The sequence below is a fragment of the Aulostomus chinensis genome, chromosome 21, assembly GCF_037954235.1.
Source record: "Aulostomus chinensis isolate RoL2024-O1b breed Wild chromosome 21, RoL_Achi_v1.0, whole genome shotgun sequence".
NCBI classification, from domain to species: Eukaryota; Metazoa; Chordata; class Actinopteri; order Syngnathiformes; family Aulostomidae; genus Aulostomus; species Aulostomus chinensis.
In genome coordinates, this window is record NC_141340.1 from 3716914 (window position 1) to 3738854 (window position 21941).

At 44.6% G+C, this 21941-nt stretch overlaps 1 protein-coding gene across 6 annotated transcripts in view; it reads right to left on the reverse strand.

The window, feature by feature from the left end:
- dpp6a (dipeptidyl-peptidase 6a) overlaps positions 1-21941 on the reverse strand; it is a 203801-nt gene that overhangs the window by 31706 nt on the left and 150154 nt on the right. For all 6 annotated transcript variants that reach the window (XM_086192165.1, XM_086192166.1, XM_086192168.1 and 3 more), the window contains 2 exons: positions 19043-19157; positions 12279-12377 (listed from right to left, as the gene is read on the reverse strand). In XM_086192165.1, the coding sequence (XP_086048291.1) occupies positions 12279-12377; positions 19043-19157 (214 nt within the window). The remainder of the gene's footprint in view (positions 1-12278; positions 12378-19042; positions 19158-21941) is intronic.

Here is a 21941-nt window from a genome sequence, read left to right on the forward strand (position 1 = left end):
GTTTGACTCCGTTTGGCATCTTGATAAATGTTCTACTTTTATAAATGAAATGGTAATTGCAGATGATGCAGCTTGAATGTGTAAAGAGAAACACAATATGGTGATAAAACTGTGGTCAAAGAGATTGGATGCGTTATATTCCTGATTCATGCTTTAGGACATATTTTAATCTTGGATGGCTTGCATTCCCAGGGTCTCTTAATCAAAACAACAAAAGATGAAGTTTAATAATGTCAGGAACGAGCATGGGTCGAGTCATGGTTAAACAGCCTGCACTGCCAGCGATGAACCTGGTGCTACTCAGACTGTAATAATAATAATAATAATAATAATAATGATAATGATAATAAAGTAACAATAATAAAATAATGTAAGCGAACGTTGAATTACAAATGCTGGGTGTATAGTTGTGCATCAATATTGTAGGCAATGTCAGAGTGTTCCCACCTATGTGTTTCTATGTTGTAGCCTTAGCTAACATTACTTGAGCATATGGTGTAGCTTTAGCTAAAGATACCAAAACCCATGCTGCAACCTTAGCTAACGTTACTTGAGCATATGGTGTAGCTTTAGCTAAAGATACCAAAACCCATGCTGCAACCTTAGTTAACGATACTTGAGCCTGTGACATAGCCTTAGCTAATGTTACTAGAACCTATGCCATGACCTAAGCTAACGTTACTTGAACCTGTGGCATAGCCTTTGCTAATGTTACTAGAACCCAAGCTGTAACCTTAACTAACGTTACTTGAGCCTTTGGCATAGCCTGAGCTAATGTTACCAGAACCCATGCTGCAACCCTAGCTAACATTACTTGGGCCTGTGGTGTATCTTTAGCTAATGATACCAAAACCCATGCTGCAACCTTAGCTAACGTTACTTGAGCCTATGGTGTAGCTTAAGCTAATGATGCCAAACCCATACTGCAACCTTAGCTAACGTTACTTGAGCCTGTGGCATAGCCTTAGCTAACGTTACTTGAACCTATGCTGCAACCTTAGCTAACGTTACTTGAGCCTGTGGCATAGCCTGAGCTAATGTCACTTAAACTGAAGCTTTAACCGAAGCTAACACCACTTGAATACATGCGTTAACCTAAGCTGATATTAGTTGAGCCCTCCACGTTACCTTAGCCAATGTTACCTGAACCTATGCCATGACCTTAGTTATCATTACTTTCGCCATGCTGTAGCCTTAGCTAACGTTGCCTGAGCCTTTTCTGTAGCATTAGCTAACATAACTTGAGCCTATGGCGTAGCCTGCTGTGCACACCCCTTGAAATCTGATTTTGCATGAATTCCGCAGACAGCCTCATAACATTCCACACCAGCTTCCTCTACCGCTGAGCTATTTTTTGCCCTTTCGTTTTTCTTTTCTATTCCTCAATATTTTTCGTCTCAAACCCCGAAACTATTTGCTCACAATCACAAATATCACAGATATGGCCAACTGCAAATTTCAGAGGGCACACAGACACAATGTCTTCCCTATACATCACTTCCTCGGGGACATGTTTGTTTGATACAGATCCCCCCCATCAATTACACCATTCTCATTTAAATGTGTCTTTCAAAGAAAATGAGAACAATGATGTAAAAAACAACATTCCCTCTGATTATCACAAATCATATCACAATGTCTGTCGAATTAATTACAATTAGCTACTTTTTCAAACTCTTGCAGCATCATGCGTTATCTTAAATCAATGCTTCTATTACTGGTAATGACCATTTAATGGACTGACATTATCTGCCGATGTCTGAAATTTAATAACATGAAACAGAAAAGCTTCAAGGCCGTTTTCTTTCCCCGAACTGAGAAAGAGAGGAGGCAGTAAGGATGGAGCGAGCGAGTGATAGTTACTGGGGATCTTGATAAAAAAAATAAATTTCACTGTTGTAAAAGGACGTAAGCGCACCTTCACATTTTGTAAGTTCATTCCAGAGTTGTTGTTGTTGGTTTTTTTTGGCTCTTTTATTAGCGCTGCCATTCATTTGTTGGTGTATCCATTAATCAGTCAGAGAGAGAATCTAAATTCCAGTGCTTCCAGTCCAGCCTTGTGACAGTAAATACACTAAGCTATCATACGGAATTCCCCTTTCGGAACCACGCACTGATGAAAGGGATTTACTAGAAAAATAAGAGGGGGATTTCTAATTAAAACTCCCATTGAATTTTTTATGAACCTTTATTTTACAGCACATCTAAGCCGATGGGTGGCTGAGATTTAGGACTGTATTACTGCATAGGAGCCTCAGACAGACACCATAACTCTCCCCGCAGCTTGTGTCGCTTTTATCAGACCAGTCATCATCTTCAGCCTTCGGCGTGGACAAATGACCCGGAACCAACAAGAAAAATCCCATTTCATCCAGAACTTAACATTGCAACCCTGGTTCACCTTGCAGCTAATAATATATCTTTTGCCTGAAGAAGACACGGTGTGGCAGAAATAGTGTTACGAACTGTTGACCCAGTGTTTGAATATCATTCTTTCCGAATAATATAGCCCAAAGGACATATTTCAATAGCTGGTGTGTGTGTTTTGTAGTCTCATGGTGATGTATTATATGGTGGAGGTTTTATATACAGCCATTTCTGTAAAAAAAAAACAAACAAACCAAAAACTAAAAAACAAAAACCCCAACATGAACAGAATTTTTCAAATAATCAAAAGGTTCCACTTGCAGACCATCGCTTTTGCTGCCTGACAATGTTCCCTTGGAGTGTTTAATCCTTTGACCAGGGACAAAACACACTCAGTGAATGAAGCGACTAAAAAGCAGCATCAAGAGGGTTGGAGCAGGAACCGATGTGGAGGTTTGAGAAGGAAATAAAGAAAAGAAAAGGAATAGCCGAACAATGACAGAATAACAGAATATTCTTTATCTAACCAACTGAATGCTAGATTTATTATTTTCGCGGCTGGATTTACTGAAAGAGATCAGATGGGCGAGAAAGCAAAGACTTTCTAAAACGAGAAGATGTCTGATGACTTTCACCGTCTTGGCTTTGACGGTGACCCGCCGCCATGGTCCCTCAGTAGCCACCCCCCAAAGCACCATTTCCAAAACTATGGTCCTGGGGGCCCATCCAAGGATGTAGCTTCCAACTTATCACTTCATTATGTTGACGATGTAAACTAACCAGACAGACTGTTGATTAACAACGTTGTTTGCACTGATACTTGCGAAGTACTTGCTCAGAGGCATACTGCACATTTGTATATCAGGGAAGAAAGGAACTTAAGGTACTTCTGCATTGGCTTCAATTTTCTAGGTGGGAAGTTGTGTCCACTTGTTATATACAGTCTGTGGATGAAACACAAGCAGCCAGAGGATCAGACAAAGGCTAGAACTTATAACTCTTAAACTTAAATTATAACTCCACACTGTTTTAAAAGTTTGTCATTACTCCCCAGTTTTTCTCCATGGAGCAAAACTGGGGAGATTTTATGAAAAAGTGTTTCCTCTGAGGTCACATAGAGCAACAAACTTCAGCAACTGCACCAACAACAGACCGTCCCTCTTCTAGGACGCTGTTAAACTCGGCCGTTTATATAAAAATAACGTAACTCTTTGCTTTTGGCTAAATTTTCCTTTATACTGTAATACCTCACATGTCCTATATGCTACAATATGTGTGTTATCTACCTTTTAGGACTGTCCAACCACGTTGTTTTTGCTTTATAAAACTTTGGCTTAAAGCCACATAAATCAGGAGCCAAGTATCCACTGGCGCTCTCTCTTAAAAAGCAGTTTCCATGCTAAGTGTGCGAGCGTGTGCAAAGGGAAGTGCATGAATCAAAACTAGTAGACACACGATAAAGAACTGGTCTTCAGTCTTGTGTCTCAGATCGTATCTCCAACCTCCCTCTCCTGCGTTCTCGCTTCCTCCCCCGAGTGTGGCTGGGTTAGGGCCGTGCCCAGGGCGCAGCACTGTATTAATAAGACATAGTGCCAGAGAAAGGTATAGATCAGAGGGGAAAACAGCACCCTGGGCTGATGCACAGCGAGTGCAGGTGGAGGGGAGGGGAAGAGAAAGAGAGAGATGGAGAGACATGGATGGAAGGGAAGCTGTAATGCCTCGGGTGCTGTGAAAGACGCGATGGCTCTGTGTCTTTTTGAAACAGCAGAAAGCAAAGAGTTGCAGAGGTGAAGGAGGGATGATGAGGTCTAAATGATGAACTCAGCAAGAGGGCTCCTAAAACAACGATAAAAAAAAGGGTGGGAAGAACTTTAGAGATCCGAGGTGTCACGGGGAAAAGAATCCGTGATTTTTTAAAAATTTTTGTTGTTGTTGAGAAGAATACAGATGAAAAATGGATCTTAAAAATGAAACGTGGAACATTTCCGCCATAAAATACCCCCCCCCCCCAAGAAAAGTAATGTTATTCAAAATAACAGCGCACAACAGCCGATGGTGAACACGAGTATTTTCCAAAAGGCTGAAACACCTCTCTGAATTCGTACGTATCAGCACGTAGGACCGTTGAGTTGATCAAAATTGCGATACACTCCAGTTGTCCAAGCACAGGCAGCTGCAATGTTCCTCAAAGGTTAATTGTGTGTCAAAACAACAATTTAAATCAAGTACGGTGCCGCAGAGGTGTCCTTCTTACTGACCACCTTAATATCGCTCTACACATTTTATTTGTCTGATTACAATTCGCCTCAAACTTAAGGGAGCGTCTTTGTTTGACACAGATTTCGACAGAAATCCCACCAAATTCACTTAATCGATTTGTCAAAGGATAAAATGAGGAGATATAACGTTTCCTCTAATTTCCGATATCAGTCAAAGTAACTGAAATTAGATGATTTGCACCAAATGGTACAGCCCTATTAGCATGATGTGCAAACCGGTACAGTACAGTAGCACTTCCAGCCAACAGAAATGTAATAAAGCCTGCTAAACTTGGGATTTATTATGAAACCGCATATCCAGACTCAAACGTTTCAATCATCTTAAATGCTCCGTAACCAGTGATGGACATATGAGACGCATTTGAGCGCATTAGCCTGTGTTCCTCATTTTGGAAACAATCAGAACCAAAAAGAAAAAAAAGAAAGAGAAACAAATAGAAGAAACTAAACTGTGTGTGCAGCAGCAGCCCTGCAGGGCAGGCAGCAACAGTGATTAGCATATCTCCTCCAGCAGATACGACGAGACGAATGAGCGCAGAATGCAGGTGAGTCACCTCTGGTGTAGATACACCGTGAGATGTCAGTAACATTCAGGCCAGACCCCCCCCGCCGAGGAAGGCAGGGGGGCAGGGGGGGACTTTAGAAGTCAGTTTATTGCTACATTTCTCTCTGTACTCCTCGACACTCTGAGAAGATCCTCTGAGGCTCGCAGAGGCAACAAATCTGGTGGGTTTTTGTCTCGGAATTTGGAAAAGAAAGTGACGTCACACCCGATTCTGACCGCGGCCCAGGAAGGAGAAGCGAGGAAAAGTACAAAAAACACACACGTCGCTGACGTCTCACGTGTCCCCAGTCCCAGCTGGTAGCGTCACCTCGACACATCGTAGCGATACGTCTACAGAAAGAAGGAGAGCCAATCTGCGCACGCAGCTGTCAGGAATTCAGCCTTCGCGCAGCACCTCAGACCTCAGCAAGAGCTTCCAGTTCAAATTTAAAACTGGGAAGTCCCAAAATTCCAACGTCAAGTAGTCCTTATACCACTGTTACTGCCAGGAATCGGGCCTACATATCACACACGTGTTTTGTCTACGTGTACAAACAATTTGCATTTGGCTGATTTAGACACCATAAATGAGCATGAACAAATGTGTGAAGTGATCCAGCGGGACCCTCACTGGCTCGTCCGCTGTGCACCAAACACAGCTCAGCTATCGGCCATAAATCCGGCGACGGCCAGCTGACGGATGACACGTGAATGCCGTGAGCAGCAGTGAATAACGGCGATGTTTGCTCGGCGCTCAGCTGCAGCAGAGACTGTCTAAACCTACAGTACACATCCTGCAGATACACCCCATCATCCTGCATCGCTGCAGTCGGACCTGCGCACAGAGCTGTAAGCCGCATGGGCATCACACCGATGGACTCCAAATAAAGCTGCTGGGGAGGAGAGCGAGTCCAGCGCTCCCCCGTGCCTGCGTGCGTCTGCATGCCAATGTACCTGAGTAAGCACATGTCGGCTCTTCTTTGCGCGAGTGTGTGGGAGGGTGTGGTACTTTTGTTTTTAATTAACACCACCTTTGTCTTTTCTCCTCTCAGCAGGCAGAAACACACAACTGGTGCTTTTCAAGCAGATTTGCCTGCTACTGTTGTGTGGGTCCTTGGGACTGAAACTGGCAGGCTATGAAAGACTGCAAAATGCATGAAATGAGGCTAGTACTAGCAGAAGTTGAACTGCAATAATAACGTTAACAGTAAAAAGGGACTTCAGATGGAAACTGAAGTAGGTTGGTAAACAGTATGGGTAAATAAAGGGCCTCTTTCGTGAATTCTTATGTGCACTAATTTGTTCTTCTGGTTATTTTTAATCCCTCAGTTTGGCTTGTGACCCATGTATCAGGCCACACATCGTATCGTGAGGTTCTTTCCAATGCCCAGCCTGAGAATTCAAACTAGAATTATGAGAGGAGTGATTTTTCTGGAGCCCTTGTGGAGGGGTAGGTGTTATAAAGCTTGATCTATTGAAACAATTTGCGCGATTTTGAATTAAAAGTTTATTTTGAATCAAAGACGAAACCTTGATACCAACCTGAGGCTCTAATCAAGAGATTTCCTGGCATTTTGTGGATACACAAGTGTAGAAACAGTAAGTTTGCTACAACGATTAAGGTAGAGAAATGCGACAGCGATGGCTGTTTTGCAGATTTTGTTGCCCAAACAAGGATCAAGACAACTTCATCTTCAGATGCTGCCTTGATGTTAGCGGCAGAGCGGCTGAGAAGGGCTGCTGAATTTGTCATGAGACCCGCTGAAGCAACTGCGAGACTCTACAGTCTCTTCCTGCTCCTCTTTTCTGTCCCTCCCTGGGTATTTAAAGAGACTCCACATTGTCAGGATATTGAGGCAGCTTGTTTCTGTCAAAACATCAGCTTTCATTGCTCTCTGGAAGTTGAAAGCCAGTGTAGGATTGTGCCAAAATGGTAGCAGCATCAATCATTTTCTGGAATAGCATGCAAACATTTGGAAGAATACGCTTCCTGTCCATCATTTTTAGAGCTGGGCAGAAAGATAGACACCCCTCTCTCTTCTGCGGGTCCATTGCAGCGGTCCAGACCCCACCGGATGACTGAATCCTTGTTAGCTTAACTGCAATGGATGCTAGCAGTAGAGAAAGCTATCTCAAAAGTTCTTGTATATAACTTTCAGCCATCAGTTGTTGTTGTTGTTTTTTACCATGATTGATAAGCACAACTTTGGTTTTGACTAATACAAGCAAATACCAGGAAGAAGGGTATTTGAAGATAGCTTTCTCTGATTGCAGCTAAGCTAATTAGCAGTTAGCAGTCCAGAGGCGGTCTGGAGCTTAGTAATGCACCAGAAACAAGGCTCTGTATCTGCATATCTGGAGCTAAAAAAGTTTTTTTTTTTTTTTTAAAAAAAGAAGAAAAAAAAAAAGCACATTTCCCCCAAAGTTGGCATGGTCTTTATAATTTTAAGGAAGCCGATTGCCTTTTGAAGACTGGATACTAACAATTAATGTGCATGTTAATTTGATACAGCTCACTGAGAAGAGAAGGGCCCACTGCAGAGCACCATCAACAGAAGACATTCACTTCATTACTCACACTGCGCCACGCGAGCAAACTCGCTAATCTTCCCCAAAGAGACTGTTTCACATCGGTATTGGAAACGACGAGAGGCTGCATCACTCAGAAACAAGGTAATTCAATGACATGTATGCATGAGTGTAGACTCGGGGAAAAAAAAGCAAACAAATGTTACAGTCTTATCTAGCTCAGTCACGAGACCCTCTCAAAGTCACGCTGATAGCACTTTTGAAGGGGTTTGTAGTAGGCTGAATGCATCGCAAATGGCTCCCACTTCACCGTATCTAACAAACATCAGGGAGACAAGAGGCATCAAGAGGCAACAAACAAGAGGAACGTGGCCATTAAAATGGCAAGCAGCTGCTTGAGTTCCTGCGTTGTGTCCCTCAGGGCAGGATTCACCTTGCTGTCGTGAGAATGATGTTGACGCCGCATCTGTTTGATTCAGATGGAGTGGTAAAAAAGAAAAAAGAGAGAGAGAGAGAAAAACGCAGACATTTGAGGGATTATCTGCAACGTCTTCTAAAAGTGCAATTACAAAAGCAGGGAGATATAGTGCGATGGTTTCAGAGCTGGGTCAGAATACTGATGATGAGTGAAGCGCCTCATAGAGCTTTACAAATTGTTTCTGTTTAAGGTTCTTCCTCATTTGTCTGTTGGTTATTCTAACGCGGCAGTAATTGCTGGGATGTGAAAACCGCAGAAACATTTTAAAGCCCAAAGGGGCAGCAGTAATATTTTCATCACCAACTCATTTTCCTCATGTAAACTTAAGAAAAGACCGCCGAGATGAAGCTGGCCCGTTTCCCGCAAAGGTTACAGCAACCAACGCAGACATAAAAGTTGTTTGTTCCGACCGGGTTCAAATGGGAACTGTTGGGATGGAAACAGGAAGCCGACACGAAATCCAGACCCAGTTCCTGCTGCAGCTGCACAGTCCCAAGCAGCCACACGGTATCCAAGTACCCAGGATCCAGTGTCAGTTCAGAGTACAGAACCAAGCCACAGTCATGTGGCAGTACTTCAGATGTTCACAAAACAAACTCTCTCGTACCTACAAGGTGCAAAATAGGATTTCTGAAGGTGTGGGAATGCTGGCGAGCTTTAAACTATGTGCTGCACCATCACATAAAGGGTTAAGTCGATTTTAATTGTTTGGATGAATGGAACTGACAAAAAAAAAAAGACCTGTGTGTTGTTGTGGCATTAAAGTAAACTCAACTGCGTATTTATTTTGCCCTAAATCAGCCACAGGTTCACTTATTCCACTTCATCTGTTAGACTTTGACTAACTTTATTCAACACGTACATTTTTTGTCAAAGCCCCACATGTTTAAATGTACCCTGTAACAGAATACGCGCCCGCAACAGAATGAAGAATTACACGAACAGGCAGGTTTGTCATGTTCACGAGAAAGGGAACCTTGACCTTTGACCAAAACCTTCAGTCCAGTCTCGAGCCCACGAGGACATCTGTGCCGAGTCAGAGGAAATTTTGTTCCTGAGCTGGACTGCTGTGGACACCGAGGCATTGACAGGAAAATGTAATTAACAGAGACTCTAAGGCTGATACTTCTGGAAAAGAAGAAAGAAGAACGAGGAAGTAATTTGCCTTGTAGAAATAACCTATCATAGGTTACGGCTAGTACATCACCAGGGAACTGACTGACAGGTAGAGGCTACCAGGAATGGAGAGAACATAAAACTTGACTAAATTAGGTTTTTAAAAATTCAATTTCAGCCCTCAACCACGAAAGCCATAATTGCAAATCCTATAGACGGTCCTTAAAGCCTTCAGGTTACCGCGAGCCTGAAAATGACACTCTAGCAAAGACAAAATAATCCACTGATGGATCCGTCTGTCTCTTTCTCTCTCTCTCTCCCCTCTTTTCTCTCCCTCTTGTCAGCTGTACCTAATGACACCAAAAATACCGTGAGATCAAGGATGGCACTGTCAACAGCGCCAAAGAGGAAGATGAAAGACAGAGCGGCTAAGCAATGACAAGTCTTCTGGATTATTGCAAAGTTCCTTGTAGCAGTCGCCTCTGTTCTCCGCGCATCAACTCGGGGGACGTTTTGAAGAAAGCAACCCCACTTGGTTCCGTACCCACGGTAACCTCCGCGCTTCTTCAAAACGTCGCAGTTTGACGTTTCACAGAAAGCACAACAGAACAGATGTTGGCTTCCAGATGTGCAAAGCGCCGCTGGAGATGTTCAGCCAGGCTCGTTCAAGCATGATCGATTTGATTACAACTTGTGTGTGTGTGTGTGTGTGTGGGGGGGGGGGTCACAGCTAGTTGCTGCGACAAATCGGCCACAAGGGAGGCGTCTCATCCTTAAGAACATATGGGGAACGCTGGCTATCAACATAGAAATCAGGACAACTCAGCTGCGATCCAGAGCAACAGCGTTCGCTGTCACTAATAAAATAAAATATGGGTTTTCAGCTCGCTAATTATAGCAAATCACCAAGGGGAAGGCTTGCAATTTCAGGACGGGAGTCAAGATTAAGCAGCTGTATTGTTTCAAGGAGCGATCTAAGATCCTGTGATCGGAGGAGACAGGCTGGCTGGGCTCGGGGAGAAGACAAAATCCACCTCATTAATCCATCAGCTGTACAGGACTCTCACATCCTGGAGCTCTGACGATTCTCTTCAACGCCACTCCGAGACACGCGAGGCTGCATCAAGTCGCTGCTTTACCTTGATAATAAAATTGTAAAAACAAAAAAAAACCCAACATTTTCTCTCATTGGTTCCCTACAGCGCCGTGTGTGTTTACACCGTCACAGTCCTGTTATTAAAAAAAAGGGTTTGAAATTGGCGGTGATGAATTGGAACAATAGGAGCATCCACAAACTGTCACTGATCAAAGAAAAACGAGAGCGGCGGTTTCAGGTAATTGGGTAGCTATTGAAGCATATGCAATGAATGGTTGGGAGGGATGTCAGGCAGCGTGGACACACACACACACACACACACACACACACACACACACACAGACACACACACACACACACACAGACAGACAGAGTAATGGAAGACACACAGCTTCACAAAGACTGAGGAGGGGGCAGATGGTGTAAAAACCTATGATTATCTGATTTACATTCTGTGTTTGAACCATGTTGTTTACACAGATTTCACTGTAATTCTAAAAAAAGCTCGAAATACTGGAAAGTATGTCAGCGTAATAATGCAACAATTCCTCCTTCGATTTCTTACCGACGCCACGCTCCATTTCTCATTGGGCATAATCCAGTAAATGCTCAGAAAGCTGCGACCACCTGCTCAACCCCCCCCCAACCTCAAGGTAGCGGTAGCTGCAAATGTCCAGCGGTATCGCTGGAAACAGCCGATTCCGTCACCGGGAACGCGTCTGAAAATGTCCCGACATTTCACTAAAATCGCCTGTTTCCTTTCACCGGAAAAATAGAAGCGAATTTCCCATCGGCTAGAAATGTCCCTGTGCTACTCAAACCCCCCCCCACCACCACAGCAACAAATGTCCCAGTGTCTCAGCTAAAAAAAAAACCCAGCTGCAAATGCCCCCGATGTCTGGCAACACACAGGAGTTGTTGCTGGGAACGACTCACCTGAGGGGTGCTTCGACTCACACAGCCCGGCTCTGAGAGGGAACGCCGAGCCACGCGGCCTGTTTTCAAACCACATCAATACCTTTGACAAATACAGCACATTTAACCATTACAGACCGCCACACTTCTTCAAAACGTCTAAAGCTCTTCCGTGAAGTTTTCTCTGGTTTTGAAACTGGACCGGGATGAGTCTAATCTGGAAGACTGTCACCGTGGCTTTTTGAGGCGGCGGAACAGATTAGTTGAATGGTTTTGTTTGCTTACACTTTCCAGTCCTTGGCATCTAAAATCCTGCCAAGCCAGTGATGTCAGTTCCTATCAGGGTTTATTTATTCTCTCCATAATTAGTTTTCCTCAGTTTGAGCATCCTCCAACTGTAACTGTTACAGCCCTTCTGGATGATGATTGGTCAACAGCTGGTAAAGAGGGCTTTGATTGGCCAATAACAGTATTCCATTCAGCTCTCTAATGCAAAACAGGATTATGGAGTTGTCTATAACCCTAACAAATTAGGTTGAAAATGTGTTGTGTACAAACTAAACGCACATTAAAACCAAACTCATCAGAGCCTTGATGCAGAGTCCCTTTACCCTTGAGCGACGATCTGGTCTCCCTTCATGGAAGCGTTAGCGGTTATTTTTCCTCTCTTACTGCTCCAATGTTGTGAGATTTCTGAATTACACGCCGGTCGTATCATGCAGAATGTGTGTTTTTATGTCATTAGTGAGAGTTGGTTCTCAACTGCATGGACCAATAAACCACAACATTGGCTGCCCGCGAGTGTGTGAGCTCTGCATATGCACTCAACACTAACAAGCAACACTAACGACCCTTTGACTTTGCTGGAGTGTGTGAAAAATACAATTAGAACCAAGTCAGTCTTTATCTAATTTAATGAAGTGTGCAACCCTTGTGTTTCACTTGATTACTTACTGCTTATCCATCTGGCGTTGGGGTCGTGAACCTTGAAGTCCTTCCTAAAGAGGTCCGCGACAGTCACCTTGCCCTTGAGAGCCAGGCGGTCATCTTCACCTGCAAAATTGAGAAAAGGCAACATTAAACCAGGCAAATCACGGGCAAACACACCGCTTCAAATTAGCAACTGCGGCAGTTTCATGTCTTTCAGTATTTATTCAGTCTGGAGTCAAACAGTTGAAAGGACACCCGAGGCAGAAAATCTGCCCCTGGTGACAGGGTGATGCTTCTTTACCTTCAGTAATGCACGTTTCAAATGAAGATTTATTACCGAGGGTCACAGCGGTGGGTGAGGTTCTAACCGTAATGTGATGTCATTAGCCCTGCATGCCACCTCCCTCACAATCTCTCAGTTAGATCTCTGACTTACGGCAAACGCACGGAAAGCATTGAGTCAGAAGCGCCGTCTTTCGGCTCCTTGAACCTCATATTCTCCCCTTTAGTCCAGTTTTTGTTTCGGTCCAGTGTGGCAGAGCCTGCTGGGCACCCATGTTGCAATGGAACAATCGATTAGTCTTCACGCCTTTTAAATGCAATCCAGAATCCCATCTGAGCTGCAGCTGAGGTACCAGTTCAGTTCTGGTGTAACAGAAATTTCTCTCCCCTTCCCAGCTCCTTGTGGCTTTATGCAGATGAGCCGTCCAATTAAACCAGCTCTGGAAGTCCAGCAGCTCGTCTCTAATCTAAGGAGGGAGCCGGGCCATCTGAAGCCAGATGCTGTGTTGCTTTATCCTGGACAAAACCGCAGTTAATACCGTGGTGAGAGTCAGGATGGCAGCCAGGACAGCTAACTACTGAGCTTTAGTAGCCATGAGGGAGGCAGCAGAGTACCAGAGCAATGTTGGCTTGTTCTGCAGCCATCAGAGTCCCACACAGGAGCAGGCAGCTGGGTAGGGTGAGTGTGTACTGGGTGCTGGGTGCTGTGGGGACGGGTGTAGGCCTGGCACTGATAATATATGATAGGAAAAGCTTTTTAGCAGGAATTTGACCAGCCAGATTCTGCTGATGTGGAGCCCCCGGCTGCAGCTGGGATGGAAAGAGACACAATCTCGGGTCTCCAGATCCCCCTCATCAAACTCTCGGGCTCCCCAAGGGAGGAAGACAAGCTCAGATGGAGGGAATCAAGCCTTGGAACACTTGCCCTGCGTCGCAACTCTCCCTCGGGAGAAGAGGAGGAGTCGTCTGGAAACGTGCAGGTGAGGAGGTCCTGCTGCCCTCTTCTACAAGCCTGCTGTGAGAGCGTTTCATGTGTCAGTGCTGCTCTGCTGCAGGCCAGCACTGGGACAAGCCCAGCGGCAGGACTCAAGTCTTGCTGTTGCTCATCCACACTCCACTGGACCGCCTCAGTTTTGTTTTGTTTTTTCTTAACTTCTCGACATTGAGCAAAGACTGAAAGCAGAGCTCAGGTGATACGGGATATACGGCGGGATGAAGGCGAGGAACTCAGCCGGAGAGGTCAAAACCTATATGACACAGAACACACTGGAAAATAAAGGAAAACAACAAACAAGGACGCATCTTCATTTCTGCCAACCGCCCACTGCTGAAAGAGTAAAGAGCAGAGACATAAAGGAAGGGGAAACAGAAACAGGAGAAGCAGAGGATTGTCTTTGGGGCTTTGATTAAGAGAAGAGCAGCCTTGATCATCAGAGCAGACGTGCGTATTTACAGCAGATGCCTCGTACAATCCATTGCAGCTTAATTTCATCCATCAATGGTCACGATATCATCACTTGCTCCCATAATATGACTCATTTCACCTCCATAAATGTGGTGGGGGGATAAAAAGCAAAAGGCAGTATCGGATGAATCTCTCCTCTGGTCACCCTCAACTTGGATGTTGTACTGCGGCAAAGTCGGCTGTTTTGTTGACCCCCGTCCACCCTGGCCTCCCCCTACAGACTTTCTTATTAACATCAAGTGTTTTCTTTGGTTCAACTTGACATGCGGTTCCAAGAAAAAATAATTTGCAAGCATATTTTTTAAGGGGACAGGGCTTGGATCTCCTAAGACAAGCTCCCTGACTGCCTCCAACACAGAGAAAGGGCTCAAAATGTTTCCTCAGCAAACTAAGTGTGACCATGTCCTCTAATTTTAATCCGACACATGCTTTGATCCGTGTGTCGTGGCTGTCGGAGGAATTTTCCTTAAAAAGCTGATGGATGGAAGAAGGGGAAGTTCAGTCAGAGTCTGGCAACCTAAAATGACACTAAACGTCTTCCCCCTGTCATGTTAACACCACCACATTAAACACTGCTGGAAAAACAAAACAAAAAACTGCTTAATGTCAGCCTTTGAGATCAGCGTGAGATCTCAACAACCCGGTCTGTTGTGTGAGATCAAACATCAGACAAAAAGAGCAATAAATTTCATCTTTAGTGATAGCAACAAAAAAAAAGAGAAAAAAAAGATGCTGCATTCATTTAAATATTCATATAATTTGGCGAACAAGGTTGTCCAAAACGGTCCAAACGCCTGAAGGGGAAACGCACGTAACTTAAACGCTTCCGAGCAGCGAGTCGACCTGTAACTGAAGATTATTCAACGAGCAGAAAAGGAATTTGCCGCTGCATAGCGATGCAACATGGCTGCCTTCACGAAGGAGATCTGTTCTGTGGTGGCGTTTGGAGGGCTGCAGCAAGGGCGCAACAAGGGTCCATTACTTTCTGGCGCAGATTAGTCAGAGCGCCACCTGGTGGTGATGGGGATTGTCACGCTTGTTTACACTTGGAGCTACTTCCTCCTGGTGGGTCGATGACGTTCACCTCGGATCTGGACACAAACGCCTTCGTTGCTGTGGTGACTGTGGGTCTTGGTTTAATGACGTTGCCACGACCAGCTGGTGAATTTTTTTATATTTCAACATCTACAGCGGAATTTAATTCATAAATCCAGCTAACGGCTACAGGAAGTAAACCTGATTCAACAAGCATCATTTGATGTGCATCAAAATTGCAGCATTCGCCTGATCCACGGCTACGTCGCATTTAGTAGTGAGGCGTATCTCTTTCGCCACCCAGTGAATGCACAAAGTGATATTTACACCACAAACATTGGAACAATATTAGCCTGCCCCCTCATGCGCAACCAAAATATCACACAGGTTTCACCTCCCTCTTACTCTCCAGAAGAAGTCCCACCCTCTGATGTATGTGTGTGTGTGTGTGTGTGTGTGTGGGGGGGGGTTCATTTACAGCTGTTTGCAACTTTAAGCAGAAGCCGAGCACAAAAGTGCCAGGAGCCAAAAGCTGGCGGAGGTACGTGCTCTCCGAGCGCTTTCTAGTTCCTCCTTTGTTCCCGACCAGATCACTCTGGCTGCCAGAGGGCGTCTGCCACTTGAGTCCTAATTTATGTCATGTATGTCTTTTTTTGCAGCATTTCCACAACAACTGTGTCGTTTTTCTAGGAAAGGCCGCCTCTGAGTTTATTCTGAGCTGCTCATTCCGAGAATGATGAATAAGGTCTGATTCTGAATGGAAGCAAAGTGGCTGGAAATTGCCACGACCCAAAGACGACGTGACTCTCCGAACTTGTGTGTGAGCTGTGAACAGATGAAGAGCCACCAACTGATCCTCAGTCAGTCCTTGATGTCCTCGTGGGAACAAAAGCATCTTTGAAGGCATCTGCTCGGTGTGTCACTCGAGCTTTAGGTGCGATTGATCAGAGTTACAACTCCCATCTCCCATCAGATGCTTGGGTTCAAAGGCCACAAGCTGATTTTGTAATCAGTCACATAGCTGGACGTATGGATGGAACAGCGGGCCACAGATGACGTTATTTACATTTCTATATGGAGCAAAAGCAACCTCATTCTTTGTATTTAAGTACGCCTTTATCTCTCCCTCCCAGAAGACTGTGATCATGTTTGAAGAAAAGGGAGTGTCAGCACCAGCAGGGTCAGCTGACAAGTGCAGTTTATATGCTAATGCAGCCCGACCTATTTCAATACAAAGCAATGGCACAGAGAGAGAGAGAGAAAGAGAGAGAGATTGGATCGAACAATGAACTTTGAAAGATGATTTAATTGTCTTTATATGACTGAGCCAAATGCAAATCTGAAGAGGTGAATATGAGAAGAATTCCATCAAGCTTAAAAGCCGTTTCCAGGACTTTCGTGCTGCGGTGAAGAGAGAGAAACAGCTGCATGCTGATGACCTGAAAAATGTCAGAAATATGCATGCAGGGATCTGAATAATGCCTTAATTTACATCCCATATGTCAAACTCCACATTAAGACATTAAACTTGATTGAGTGTTGTGCGTTTTTTTTTTCTTCTTTTTTTTTCCTGGTAGCAGAAACTGTTCATGCACGCGCTCATCAGCTCCAAATTAAGAGGATACGGTCCTCCCCAATGGATTCACCCAGACTGTCAGTCAACCTGAAATGCCAATCGTGAACATCTGACCCAGTTGTATTGATGCAGAGAACAAGAGCAACCTCCTCGTAATATGGAGCCATCATTCACATCTGACACAGGTTGTCAGAGAGCGAAGGAAAAAGAGAATGAGACCCAAACTTGTGTGTGTGTGTGTGTGTTTGTGTGTGTGCTTGCGTGAGTGTATGTGTGTGAGAACAAAGTGCTTGTCAGGAGCAGTTAGAAACTGGCTGGGCTGCATGGCAGGGCAACATCCATCAAAAAAAAAAAAAAAAAAAAAAAAAAGCCCTCCAAACTGAGAGGAAACAGCATGCTATCTCATAACTCCTCACATGAGCCACACTTCCACAGCCTGCTGCTCGCAGCCTTTATTCCTGATATGTTTCTCCTTCATGTGTAATTACAGCAAAATAAGTTGTTTAATAGGAGAATCCTCCCTAAAGCACTTAAAGAGAACACCAGTGATGTACCCAACACTCCTGGGCTCCATTTGCAAAGTAAAAATATCCCTTACCTACTTGCTGCAGAAAAAAGAAAAAAAAAATCAGTCTTAATCTCAGTGCCTGAGGATTAAGATCTTCCTGCTAATTATTTGGTTCACTAGTGCTTAATTTACATGACTGGCAATATTCTGATAAACGCCTTGTTTCCACATATGAGCGTCTGGTGTCGTTAATTTTGTATACGTGATGGCGGATGCCCCTGTAAGGCGCTTTAAACACCTGCAGGCGAGCCCCAGGCTAATTCCCTCTGTTCTTAGACACCTGGACAAGTGGAATATCTGCCTGGGAGACTTGGGAGACGGCCACCGAGGAAGCAGTAGCCCGTTAGCTCACTCGTAGCTTGTTTCTGCTAGCACGCTGTTCAGGTCCGTCCGACATCAGTGGCAGAAGTTCGGAAATGTCAACACACTCGGAGGAGCTTTGCAAAACACATCAGAGGTCACAGAAGTTGGAAACGAACGGCCTTCGTGTGAGCTTCAGATGTTTGTCATGCAGCTTCAGCCACAGGAATTCAAACCATGCGACGGAAGCAACGCGCTGAACACCAATGGATTTGCATGGTGAAATGAGAAGGTTGTTTTAAAATAGCCTGTAAACTAATTTCAAGCAACGCATTCATGGAGCTGAAGAGAAGCCTTGATAACTAAGTAGTCTGACATTATAACTGTGTTTCAGAAGGTTAAGATATGGTTTAATATTCCAAAATATCCTCAGGAAACAGACACAGAATGGAATAATGGAATTCTGTTCAGGCCCTGGAGTTGCTGCACAGACCTGGAGTGCAGCGGCGCTTCTGCTTGAGCACACAATGTGATTATTACGTGTGTGTGTGTGTGTGTGTGTGTGTGTGTGGGGGGGGGGGTTATGGTGAGGTACAAGCTGGAGACGCCACCTGCCTGGTCTTTACTTTCTGCACGACTCCCACAGGCTGCCATGTTTTGAAAGCGGGGCATTAAACACCCTGAGTTCATGACAAACCCCCCAGGACAGGACCAGTTCATTTGAGTCCATAACAAACGCCCCAGGACAGGACCAGTTCATTTGAGTCCATAACAAACGCCCCAGGACAGGAACAGGTCTCAGGCAGGAGGTGACAAGGTGTTTGAGGCCTCGCTGCTTTGACACCTGCTGCTGTGTCAAGGTCTACGCCAGCCACGTTTCTGCCAAGACACCTGTCAAGATCTCTAAAGATTATATACAAAAACATCCAATTTCAGAATGTCTGTTCTATCCGTGACCCATCTTTGCCACCATGTCCCAATAAAAAAAAAGGGCACAGCGATTGTAAGTGAGTTATGGTACAAACACTTTGGCAGTTGCATTGACTGATTTGGCTCCGGCAGTGCATAAAACCATATCAAGAGGCTTTATGAGCTTGAATATAAACAGATGGTCCATTGATTAAACTTTCATGTATATTTGCGAACAGATTACCTGAAGGTCACTGAAATGAAGCCTTAAAAACGGAGGCGTTACATAAATTAGCAAAAGAGGAAAAAAAAGGTGTTATTTTAAGGACTTAGTGAAGGAGACAGATGGGGGGGCGCGCTGATGAGGAAAGCAACGTTGCGCGAGCTGACTTCAATGAGGTTTCCTGACCTTCACTAAAGTAATCATCAGTGTGAACTGTGACATTACGGAGGAGAATATCAAAGGCGAGTGAGTGGACGACACACAGACACACACACACAGATACGCGCTGGCGTAAACATCTCTGCATTGTTGGCCGTTGGATTGATTGTGCAACCTAATGGGCATGTCTGTGCATAGTAATGGCTGCGTAAACAGAGAAATGTGTGGTGCACAGCGTCACGGCCGCTCCGCCACATTCATTGCAGTGTACCTGGTGTCAACAGGATGACGGAGGTGACGATCAGTGAGCAGATGACCAGAATGACAAGAAGGGCGATCGCTATTCCCTTCCAGTTCCTCTGCGGAGGGTTGCTGCCCACCAGCTCCTACAGGGAGAAACAGAGAGGAGAAAGGCACGTCAAAAACTGGGGGGCGGGGGGCGGCTATTGAGGGGGTGAATCAGGGGACAGTTTGGGGGAAAAAAAGGAGGAGAAATGAAAGTATTTAAGTAACAACAGACTGGAAGTAAACGAGAAAGAACAGAACATATATGTCGTCAGAATCAGAGGGATGGAGAAGTCATGGAAAGAACAGGGGAAGGGTTGTCATTCAAAGACGATCGTGAGACACATTTGCAACCTCTCGGCTCTCAAGGAGAAACACCAGCAGCAGCAGAGGGAGGAGGAATGGGGGGGTTCTTAATGATCCGAGCATCAGCGGCCATCACCCGCAAACGAATGTGACGGATAAAAATGGACCACATGACACATTGGTGAATTGCATGTTTGATAATAGCGAAGGAAAAAAAGCAGTCTGAGTTTCCAGCAACCTTGAGGCTTTTTAATATTATTATTATTATCATTATTATTACTAATATTATTACTATTGTGACAACAAATCAACTTATTCATCGTCAGTTTAAAAACTGTAAATGCTGGATCAAAGAAGATTACGCAGAACAAAAGTATCAGGGAAATGCAGCTTCTTGTTTATATGCAATCCAGTGACCATGACCTTTGACCACCAACAGCCCTGAGGGAAGAACCTCGAGGTGCTCCTGAGAGATCACATCTACTGGGTGGGAGGTGACGACAAATTCTTTTCAGTTTGTCCTTAAGTCCGAGTGGACGTTTGTGCCAAATCTGGAGGAAGGACCTCAAGGCGTTCCAGAGATATCAGGTTGACGCCAGAGACCTCAGAATGTGCGAGTGATGCAGGTGAAGTGCACCACGGTGGCGCACCGCAGGTACGGCAGGCGCGTCAAGATTCCACGAGGACGACATTTTCACGTTATATTATGGGCACAATTGAATTCAGCGATGCAGCAGGACGTTGCCTGAGCAGTAACAAGAAAGTTTTATACTCCTGATGGCGTCAAATCATGTTGGATTCAGAAGACAGTAACTGACAAACAGACTTTGCCATTTGTGAAGAATTAACTTGTGAATTAGGTCACGCAGGTGAGCGGCACGAGCTGAGAAGTCAACACAGCGATGAAGTCGGTGGCTGGAACTCGAAGGAGACTCCCATACCTTCATCGATTATCTCCCTTTCCACAAATAAGAGTGGCCCTCTTCCAGAAGTGCAGGAAGTTCATTTGTCTTTGTCTCCTGAAGGTGGGACCTGTGGGTTTGCCAAAGGAAACCACTGACAGACGGGTAGAGATGGTCAGCCTACCTGGAACTTCTGTGACAGCTTTACTTGATGCTACTTTCTTAAGTTCTGGACATGGAGGTACGGCTGGTTTGCCCTGTTCAGTAATAACCTTGGTAAAAATCTTCTCTCTTTTAGTACAATCACCTTTGGCCTCCTTTTTGTCAACTTTAGTTAACTTTATTTGGGTTACACGAAGTACCGTGAAGCCTGAATGTGAGGAACTCAGTTATCAGACAAAACTAATTCAGCCGAACATTAACATAACGGCGCTGTCGACTACACACTCCCAGCAGCCGTCTCTATTCCTGGGACGTCTCCTGAAGTCTAATGACACGATTCAATATGTGACTGCCAAGCAGCCTTGAATGTTGCTCGCTCCAGCCGCCACACGGAGAACGTGCCAGAACCGAAACCAAAAGGGATCCCACAGAAAGGGTCTAAAGCCTAAACTATTAGCAGAGGATTAATAAGTTCTTAATTAGTTTATAGAAGATAAAAAGACTGAAGCTGAGCATGTGCTTTGGGGACCTGTGTCTGGACCGTTAATGAATCCACGCTATGACTTTAATGAAGCTGAATGGCGGAGCTATGAAACAAACCTTTCAGTGACCTCCTTCCCACCTTAATTGAAAGTGGCTCAAGAAATCATTAGCCCTCAGATAAGACCAATCAGGCTATTTACCAGACGGCCCATTAGCCGGATTCATTAGAAAAAGGAACCTGTTCGTTAACCGTATGGTCATATTGTAGAGCTGGGGCGCTGACGACACCTCAGGCAGATAAAAAGATGAAAGTGAAGTCGCTCTCATGTTGGTGTAGTATTCAGTTTGTGAGCTGAGGAGTGCTGATGTCGGATGATGTATTCTCCACCCAAAGGTTGGATTCACTGAGCGTATGATGCAGGCCAAGTAGGGCGAACCCAGAGGAGCGTCCAAGTGGGAAGAGCAGGAAGTCTGAAAGACGTTTCCCCTTTGGAAAGCGTCTTTCAATGAATCACTGGCAAATTTATATGAGATTCTTCAGGATAACTAAATTATATTCTGGGTTTATGACACATCCCAGTACCAATACAGGATATTTGGGGATTTTTAAAAAAATAAATCAGTATCAGTCTGATGTTTTTATCTGATCTCAAACCTTCATCTTTGCTTATCATCAAAGACAATAATTTGTCAGCTTTTCCAAATGTTTCGGAAGTCAAGAAAAATGTCCAACTTGTGTCCAGTATGGTGGTTCCCTCATTATTATGAGGCTGCTGAAATGATCTGACCTTCACAGAGCCACACTGAGGAACTTTAAAAAAAAAAAGGGCAGATACTTTCAAAGAATATCCGACCACCTGCCAATCAATGGCTAACTTCAATGAGTGTGGCGGGCAAACTGACAAAGACGGTGTGAAAACATCTTTTTCATGGAGAAAAGTCTTAAGTGGTGTCCTGTGCTCTTCTTTCAGGAAAGAAATACAATCCCTCCCTGGTGAGGCTGATGCTGCAGGAGCATCCATTCTAACCTGT